At 40.8% G+C, this 10,333-nt stretch overlaps 1 protein-coding gene across 1 annotated transcript in view; it reads right to left on the bottom strand.

Moving 5' to 3' along the window:
* Nucleotides 1-899: 899 nt before the first annotated feature.
* ALS2 (alsin Rho guanine nucleotide exchange factor ALS2) overlaps nucleotides 900-10,333 on the bottom strand; it is a 119,130-nt gene continuing 109,696 nt past the window's right edge. Inside the window, exons 32-34 of the mRNA XM_073633301.1 lie at nucleotides 8,346-8,495; nucleotides 8,142-8,238; nucleotides 900-5,819 (exon numbers count right to left, since the gene is read on the bottom strand). Coding sequence (XP_073489402.1) covers nucleotides 5,781-5,819; nucleotides 8,142-8,238; nucleotides 8,346-8,495 — 286 coding nt within the window. The 3' untranslated portion in view covers nucleotides 900-5,780. The remainder of the gene's footprint in view (nucleotides 5,820-8,141; nucleotides 8,239-8,345; nucleotides 8,496-10,333) is intronic.

The raw sequence follows: 10,333 nt of genomic DNA, 5'->3' as shown, positions 1-10,333 counted from the left end.
ATATATATATATACACACACACACACACACACACACACACACACACACACATATATATATGTGTGCACCTATTCTGGATACTGGCTATGCTCCTGTTTCCCTGCATTCAGCCTGTGAATAGGACATCATGCAATTCATGGTGTCGCTCAGTCCCCGTCTTGCAGTAAGCATCTTTTGATTGACACCATAAGGGTTCGTTTACACTTGCTTCAAACACACTTTTTTAAAGCTCTCTGAATACCAATCAAAGCCCCTGTCGCTAAATAAAATGGTTATCTTTCAGTCCTGTTTACACCTTGCGTTTGCTTTGCTTCAAAAAGTTATACCCCATGTCGCTTTAGTGGTGCTTCAAAGCGTCTTCAAAGCCTCCATAGAAGTCTAGGACAAGGCTCACTTGAAGCAACTACAGTTTTTGAGAGGCTTTAATTCAGCTTTGCTTTGTTTTGGAGGTATTGCAGGTATGAGATATATATATATGTATATATATATATATATATATATACACACACACACACACACACACACAGGGCATCTGCCAAGCTTCACCAAAGCTTCAAAAAAACCCCGAAGCATCATCAAAGCACCACTCAAAGCATCGCAGAAACATCAAAAAAGCATGTTGAAGCGGTACGAGCTTTAATGTGTTGAAGTCCAAGCAAGTGTAAATGAGCCCTAAGTGTGCAGAAGAGGTCTGTACCCTTAGTTTCCCAGTAAGGCTTTGCCAGAATCCAAGCTTGCATACACTCTCATTAAGTGTGCCACACGTCTGGTAATAGTCTTGGGCATTGCTTTTAGAGAGAGCCAGTGACGTTGATGCCTACCGCTTTCCCAGTAAAATGCAAAGTGGATCGCAGACTAGAATTCAGAATACTGCCAAAAACACAAGAGTAAATAAATCATTATGTTAACAGAGTGGGTATGTTTATTTCATGAGTCTGAATGCTTGTGATTTAATTTGGTAAATGCAGTATTTTTTTTCCAAAAATAAGTTGGAGAATGCATGTACTTAAATGAACATTACCGTAAGGTAACACTGCAATAATAGATCAAATGTGTGATTGAACATATACTTTCCCTTTAAATATTCATTTGTAGTCAGAAAATATTGCTAACTATGAGGAGGCATGAAGCCTCACCACGCAGAGAATACATGGCCGCTGTTTTGCAAAATACCAATTATATTTGTTTTCACTTACGGTATTTCCCAAGAAGTCCAAGTTCACACAGCTCCGACATGAAAGTCGCACGACTTCCAATCCAACTTTGCCCTGCAACTTCAGTCTGACTTTGATCCAACCAATATGACTTTTTACACTCTATGGCATTGAAGCCATATCAAATTCGGACCAAAGTAGTGCAGGAACCTTTTCTAAAGTCGGAACTACTTGTGTTGGGGATCAGTTAACACAGCTCTCATAGGGAAACATTGAATTTGACATGTCATGCGACTTGTGCTCTCAGAAGTCGGATCCCATGTTGCACCAGTGTGAATCGGGCCTAAATGTAACTTGATTCCAATGTAGATATGTTGCACCAAAAATAATGATGTAAATTACTAAACAGCCCTTTTCCAAACGGTTCTTAGCCACTCAAATGCTAATAGAATTCCCTTTTCTGAGGTTAAAAAATGGCTTTCTGATGAACTTCACCAGTTGGTAGCAGAAACAACAGAGTACTGTTCATGGTACTTTTTTTCATTTTCACTAACATACCATTTTTTTCAAGCTTTTGGGGTATACCCCCTTCTTTAAAGGTCCAAGCACTACTCTTGGACCTGGAAGAAGAGAGTACACCCATAAAGCTATTCCTGAAAAATTGTATGTTAGTGCAAATAAAAAAAAGTATCATGGACAGTACTGTTGGAAGTGCACTAATACGTCTACAGTCACCTCAAACCAGTTGTGGTGGAAAACACAGGACACCATTAACCACTTGACAACCGCCGAACGCCGATATATGTCCTCACTTTGAGGACAGATATCGTTGTTATGGCAGCAGCTAGCTGCCATAACCCCGTATCCCTGTGTTCGGCCGGCTACAAGATAAAATTGGTCTCTGCAGTGAATTCCCCGCAAGATCACTTTTATCGGCGGCGGGAGAGAGGCCCCCTCCCGACGTGCTCCGGTGCCCTCTGCCGCTTACTGGAGCTGTCGGCAGCAACGAAGGCGATCCGGTCCTCTTGGTGGCTGTGCATGGAGATGAGTGAGGGGAAGATGGCCCCCACCCGTCTCCAAGACACTGCAGGGCGGAAGCGACGTCAAAACGTCACTTCCGCCCATAGCTCTTAAGGGCCATTTTTTTTAAATCATTTTTTTAAATGACAATTTTTTTTTTTTATTGCATTTTAGTGTAAATATGAGATCTGAGGTCTTTTTGACTGCAGATCTCATATTTAAGAGGTCCTGTCATGCTTTTTTTCTATTACAAGGGATGTTTACATTTCTTTTAATAGGAATAAAAGTGACACGCTTTTTTTTTTTTTTTTTATAAAACAGTGTAAAAATAAAAAATAAAAAGTAAAATAAATAAGAAAAAAAAAAATTTTTTAAACACGCCCAATCCCGCCGAGCTCACGTGCAGAAGCGAACGCATGCGTGAGTAGCGCCCGCATATGAAAACGGTGTTAAAACCACACATGTGAGGTATCGCCGTGATCGGTAGAGCGAGAGCAATAATTCTAGCCCTAGACCTCCTCTGTATCTTAAAACATGCAACCTGTAGAATTTTTTAAACGTCGCCTATGGAGATTTTTAGGGGTAAAAGTTTGTCGCCATTCCACGAACGGGCGCAATTTTAAAGCATGACATGTTGGGTATCAATTTACTCGGCGTAACATTATCTTTCACAATATAAAAAAAATTGGGCTAACTTTATTGTTGTCTTATGTTTTAATTAAAAAAAGTGTATTTTTTCCAAAAAAAGTGCGCTTGTAGGACCGCTGCACGAATAAGGTGTGACAGAAAGTATTGCAACGACCGCCATTTTATTCTCTAGGGTATTAGAAAACAAATTATAATGTTTGGGGGTTCTAAATAATTTTCTAGCAAAAACTGTCGGCTGACATAAGTTAGCTGGTTAGCTCTGGAGAGATCCTGACTTTAATGTCGGGATCCACCCAGATCCCTGACCGGCAGCTGGCATGCTGCTGAGAGCTTAAGCAAGCCGCTAGCACCCCCCCGCACAGCCCAGCACTCCATTCAGTCACCGGTCTCTGCTCACTGAAGACAGAGAACAGAGCAATCAGCTGTCTTTAAACGCTCAGTTCCCGGTCTTAGAGGCAGCAGGGGACAGATGCAGCATTGGATCAAAGCTGCATCCACCTATGTAGGGTTTTTTTTTTAATTCCCAAACGTCTATGTTAAAAGTGACTATCAATACATGGTCAAAAAGGAAAATAGCCCCATCTCAAAAAATACATTGTATGGAGCAGAATGTGATGCCATCTTCTGCTCTCAAGTGGGAGCATTGGTACTTGGTGGTGGCTACCCCATTACTGGCCCATTGGGCAGGGAGAAAGTCCTCAGCCCTTTGCAAGCTCCCAAAAGCTAGAAGCTTACACAAGTCTTCCTTTCCTCCTTCCTGGTGGCTGACCAGAACGGCAGGAAAGCAAACTAAAGTTGGCCATACATTGTTCAAATTTTCCTCTGGGCTCAAAAAACTTCAACTGAGAGATTGAAGGAGCCAGGCAGAAAAAAAGCTGGTTGAACAGTGACTGCAGGCAATAAGCAGGCACTTCTGACAGCTTTAGGTACCGACTAAATGCAACAGTCAACAGCAGATGATTTGTCCAGTCATGTTAATTAGCATGGGTAGGGGATAACTTTAAATGTATGGCAAAGTCTAAGGTTGGATTAGGGGTGGGCACAGCCGATGACTGATCAGTGTACTGGCCCTCTGCCAGTACTATGTGATCTCTGTGCCCAATCACAGCAGATCAGATGAATTATTTATGGAACACTTTGTCACATGTAAATTAGTTAGATGTTTATGTCTGAGAGTTTTGATCTTCCGTTATAGAGAGAGTTTTGATCTTCCGTTATAAAAAGGAAACATACCTGTTTTTATTTTTTACAAGTCCGAGAAATGTGCAAACAGTGAGCAGTCAGGCCTTTATTGCAGAAGAGACATGCAATAAAATGCCCCTGCCTGCCTGCTCTCAGTCTTCCCTAGTATCATAAACTGAGCTGTGCATGTGCAAGAGTGACGTCATCCCACACTGGCCAATGGAGACGATGCCATTGCCAGCGAGGGACAGTTGGAAAGGTAAGCATTAACCCTTTTAGTTCCCTTTTAAACTTTTCTATGCTTGTTTCCTTGAACACATTTGGTTTGAAATTGCCATAAAGTAATTGTGTGAAGGAACTCATAGAAAAGAGCCCTTCTCCAGTTTGTTGAAAATTGTACAAAATCAAACTGGTTGGCCATGCCTCCACTTTTCACATTCCAATAAGCCAGCGAATATTACATGGGCACTGCAGTACACCTTACTGCACCATATAATGTATACTTGGATGGCTTTTATGCCAATCCTTCAACAATAGGTTTATACACATGCAAAGAAGTTATCCCTTCTCTATTCAATTTTAAACCAGCAAACTGTGGATATGTAAACTGCATAACCATTGTTAACATTGCATAAGGCAACTGTACACTTAATCTCTAATGGAAATGATTCCAGTATCACTGTAGTCATTGTGCGATAATACATTAATTGATAATATAATTGTAATATCTATCAACCCCATACAGATCAGTATAAAAAGTGAACCATCTTCATGAAAAAAACAGAACACGTTATCCTGCAGTCTTATCATGTTACAATAAAAATAGTTTATAAAACTGTTCACACTAATTACACACAATCCATCAACTGGAAAAATACTGTCTGTGGATTAAAGTATAGTTAATGACACTGCATGCCAAAGCTGACACTGCAATACAAAACTGTCAGGACTATCTTCACACAGGCAACGGCATACATGCATTTATATGCATATATATGCAATTATAGGGCATTTCTAAATGCACATAAATGCATGTAATTATTTAAATGGTATAATTGACATTGTGCTTTTACCTAGGTTTAGTTGCATTTATGTTACTTGTGTTTAGAGAAAATAGATATCTGTTTGTCCAGGGGCAGATTAGATACCATGAATGCATATAAACATATGTAAACACAGGAGAAAGTGACCAGGGAAGCATGACGTTTGATTAAACCCCCCCGATCAATTTTTCCTGCATTTAAATCAAAACAAATGTAGGCGGCCCCTGTAAAATGGGGAGGTTAGGGTTCTCCTGACAAAAGAGACCATTTATAACAGATAGTAGCTCATGATGCAAAGCTCACGATCTGGACATAAAAGAACCAGCAATGGACATTTTTTCACCATATTCTGTAGAATTAGGCCAGTTTGTTTAGCTGATCACTTGTCTTTTGCTGGATTTTGACAACATCTGTATTTACAGTCTATACACCACATGACAAAGCAGTTGCTTATTAAATCTTGCTTTTGTTAAGATTATTAAATAATACATTTTTCTCTTAGGTTTCTGTATCAGCAGTAGAAATCGCTATAACTATTCTGTTCTGTGAATAAAAATCACTTGAGCACCAGAATCATCCTAGTGTAACATTGACAGGGAGATCCTTCTTCCTTCTACATCAGGTCATAACACAGACAGCAGCAATGTATATAGATCTTTTTTCAAACTCCCTCCATCTTTCAGCACAATGCCAAGAAAATGTCAAATCCTTCTTTACTGATCCTGGTAAACGCCTAGTGGAGCTTCTCATGCTGAATTTGGTAATAGCAGGCCTGTTGGAAAACAAAAAGCATAAGTGTCTTTAAAAACTAATTAATGACATATTTAATTGTTTGCATTTGGAGAGTTTTTAAAGAAGTACAGCCAAAGCTCATTTGGTTGTACTTCTCCTGTGGATCCACCCATAAGCCTTGACCAGCACCTGGTTCAGCCTCTCAGCGAACTGCTGAGAGTCTGCACTAGTCGCTCCCACCGGGGGGGGGGGGGGGGGGGGCAGAGCAGACAGTCGCCAACTCTCTGCTCAGCGCGGCAGGGAGAACTGAGTGATCAGCGCTCACTTCTCACCCTTATACCCCGTACACACGGTCGGACATTCCGACAACAAAATCCATGGATTTTTTCCGACGCATGTTGGCTCAAACTTGTCTTGCATACACACGGTCACACAAAGTTGTCGGAAAATCCGATCATTCTGAACGCGCTGATGTAAAACACGTACGTCGGGACTATAAACGGGGCAGTAGCCAATAGCTTTCATCTCTTTATTTATTCTGAGCATGCATTGCATTTTGTGCGGCGGATTTGTGTACACACGATTGGAAATTCTGACAACGGATTTTGTTGTCGGAAAATTTTATAGCAAGCTCTCAAACTTTGTGTGTCGGAAAATCCGATGGAAAATGTGTGATGGAGCCTACACATGGTCGGAATTTCCAACAACAAGGTCCTATCACACATTTTCCATCGGAAAATCCGACCGTGTGTACGGGGCATTAGAGATGGTGAGCGACAGATGCTGTATCCACCTAGGATAGTATGATTTAAAAAAAAAAAAAAAAAAGTGTAAACCCAAACCCATACTTCTCTTTTAACAAAAAAATTTGAAAAAATGCTGCAAACAATCCTACCACTGTTTTACCATTCCTGATCACGCAAACTTACACACAATCAATATATATATGGGAACATGTGCACATAAAGCTCTATTACTGTACAACAGGCCAAAAAAAAATAGGAAGGAGAAGAAAGGGAAAGAGAAGAGAGGGGAAGACGACCTAATCATGAAACGTGTAATATCCAGTGTGGAAATCTTCCAGGAGCTGCCAAATGACAGGATCTTCTGGGACCGATTCTTTAGAACAGAGCAAATGCTTCCCCCAGACCTTAAAGTGTTACTAAAGGTTAATTTTGTCTTTTAATTAAAATAACAAACATGTTATACTCACCTGCTCTGTGCAATGGCTCCTGCTGCTGTTTGAGGCCCTGTGTAAAGGGAAAGGGGGGACAGGGGGGGGCGACGACGATGGAAGAGATGCAGCCATGCACAGTGCTGGATCTCTCTTCCCCCTCACACAAGGAAAGGGGAGGGCAAAGAAATACAAATGTTTTACCTCAACCCAACATTTCATATTCCTGATATGTGCCTGCTGTACCATGTACTTGTATGAAAAAGTATCTGGTTCTCTCTGTATTGCTTCCTTTGTGTGAAATCCTTGGTGTTCCTCACAAGGAGTTTCACTCAAAGGAAGCAATACAAAGTCACTTTGCTTTCCCCAATAAAAACTGACCACACTAGGCGTGAGAGCACAGCCTGGTCGGTTGGTGCAGGACCAAGAGCTCAGAATAACATGTACTGGAAAGAGTAGGAAAGGGCTGAATACTCTGCCAGTTTTTGTTGTTGTCCATTTCCCTTCATTCACTATCCCTGTAAATCATGCCCGTTAGGGGTGAAACACGTATAGGGAGTGCAGTCCTTTTGGGTGGAGAAAGTAAGCATACAGCCACTTTATGTTTTACAGATCATACAAGTGTTTATGATGGGGTGCAAATCTCATCTTTTAACATTCTCATGTTGGGCTTTTCAAGAACTTGAATGTAAACTAGTAATAGGATGAGCTAGTTTAATTTAGAAAAAAAAGATATATTGTATACACCAATATAAGTTATGTTCCAATGGGTCTTAAATGGTTATATTATGAGCTAATGTATTCCTTTTTCTTTGATTAAGTCCTCTTGCTGATGCTTTGTCTTCTAAAGCAGTTTTTACCAATTCACTCCCACGTACCTCCATTCCTCTCTTTCTCATCTGTAACCCTATTCCATAATTCTTTCAATTTTAAATTGTATGCAAACCAAAAACTTTTTGGGTTTGTATACCCCTGCATTTTATTTTTAATTGGCAAAACGTACCTTCACTTTTAGGATTTCCAGCTTAGCTTTGAGAATACAGCATATGTATTTTTACACAATATGCATAGAAAAGACAATCACATCTATGAATACAGTTCTTCTCGTATTTATTATTCAGTTTGATGTGCCATGAAATGTCCTTTAATACTTGTTAAAGACATTCTTTTATAAGATCATATTTTCACCTTTAGTGTGGTAAACATTATCCCTTGTTCTCCATGTTGCAGATATGGATCCATGAGATCTTCTATTAGATGGACTTCGGATCCCAGATTTCGTATTCTGTGCACATATAAAGAGGAACAATGAGAACTTTAGCTGCCAATATATTTTTATAACAGAATCAAGCACAGAGGCACACATGTGGACTAATGGGCATTACAACTGACCTGGCTCTCAGAACTACATAAAGGAATACAGGAAACAGCTCATCCATGGACCACAGGAAGCCTTCCTTGAGGGACTCTTGAGCTTCCTGTGTGATTTCCTCAAAGGTTTGTTGAATAACCTTGAGTTTATCGGATGGTGTGAATGTAGTGCTGATAAAAAACAAAAGTTCAAACTATATTATTATACCAGTCAAACTCCAGTACAAATTCAAACCAATTAAAAAAAATTCTGCATGTAGGCATTGGTATGTAACCAGTATAATGTATGTGTCCGTTTTTGGCCCCAGTGCTAATTTTGGAGAGGGTAGAGAACCATTTGGACAGGAACTTTTAAAGAAAAAAATCTTAAAGAAAAAAGCATCGTGCTCAATTCAGATATGCACCTGCCCAGCAGATCCAGTGTTGTCCTGCTGTGATCAGGTGCAGCAGCCTGGGTTCTCAGCTGCCATTATGTTCCTCATAATCATCAGCGGAAGCTGGCTGCCTCTTTCAGGTCCAGGCAGTCAGCCGCTGATGTGTGCCAGCTCCACCCTCCAGATGCTGCGAGTACCTACTCCTGTAGACATGGCATCCTAGGAGGCAAGTGTCATTCTGGCCCAGGCAAGGGGGTAGGAGGGAGCATGGGTGATTGTGGGGGCCTTGAAAAATAGGATTTTTATAACAGCTTACCTGTAAAATCCTTTTCTTTTGAAGTACATCACGGGACACCGAGCCATAGTAATTACTATGTGGGTTATAGTCCACTTTCAGGTGCTGGACACTGGCACACCCTAAACAGGAAGTTGCCTCCCTATATAACCCCTCCCATACCGGGAGCAACTCCGTTTTGTAGCAAAGCAATACACGTGTATACTAGAAAGAGGGGCGGGACCTCTGTGTCCTGTGATGTACTTCAAAAGAAAAGGATTTTACAGGTAAGCTGTTATAAAAATCCTATTTTCTTTAAATTGTACATCATGGGACACAGAGCCATAGTAATTACTATGTGGGATGTCCCAGAGCAATGCCAACTGATGGGAGGGAGACACAACAGAATAAGGGCACCATGAGATCAGAGGACTTAAACTGCTGCCTGCAGTACACTGCGCCCAAAGGCAACATCCTCATGTCTTTTTACATCCACCTGGTAGAATCTGGTAAACATATGGATTGAAGACCAGGTTGCGGCCTTGCAGATTTGAGCCATGGAGGCTTGGTGATGCACTACCCACGAAGCACTAACAGCCCTAGAGGAGTGCGTTTTTATTTGAGAGGGTAGAAACTACCTCTTTAAACCATAAGCTAGAACAATTACTTGTCAAATCCATTTAGAATAGTAGATTTCCATGCTGCCTGTCCTCTTTTAGGACCTTCAGGCAATACGAACAAAACATCCGTTTTCCGAATCTGAGCAGTTGATTAGACTGCTCTCACCACATCAAGAGAATGTAGTGATTTTTCTTCCACAGAACAGGGTTCTGGAAAAAATAAAGATAGAATAATATCCTGGTTTAGATAAAAACCTGATACTACCTTTGGTAAAAAGTTAAGATGAGGACGCCATACTACCTTATCCTTGTGAACAATAATATGGCTCTTTACAAGAAAAAGCAGCCAATTCTGATACCCTTCTTGCAGCAGATATGGTTACCAGAAAAAATTGTTTTATTGTCAAAAAAGGACCAAGGGAATATGTCGTATCAGTCCAAAAAAGGCTGTTTTGTAATGCCGCCAAAAACTAAATTCAAGTCCCAAGGGTTCAGGGGTGACCTAACCGGGGATTAAGCCTGAATAAAGTTACGAACCAAAGAAAGCGAAGGAATTGGTCGTTTAAATAATACCGATAAGGTCGAGACCTGTCCTTTGAAAGCACTCAAGGCTAGCTTTATTTCTCACCCCATCTGCAGAAAGTCAAGGATTCTACCTTTGACCTATTTCCTGGGGTGCAACCCCTGGTTTCACACCAGGAGACATATGCTTCCCAGACTCCATAATATATAATTATGGAG

This window comes from Aquarana catesbeiana, linkage group LG06, assembly GCF_042186555.1.
Source record: "Aquarana catesbeiana isolate 2022-GZ linkage group LG06, ASM4218655v1, whole genome shotgun sequence".
Taxonomy (NCBI): Eukaryota; Metazoa; Chordata; class Amphibia; order Anura; family Ranidae; genus Aquarana; species Aquarana catesbeiana.
This window is presented reverse-complemented; position numbering and strand designations above follow the sequence as displayed.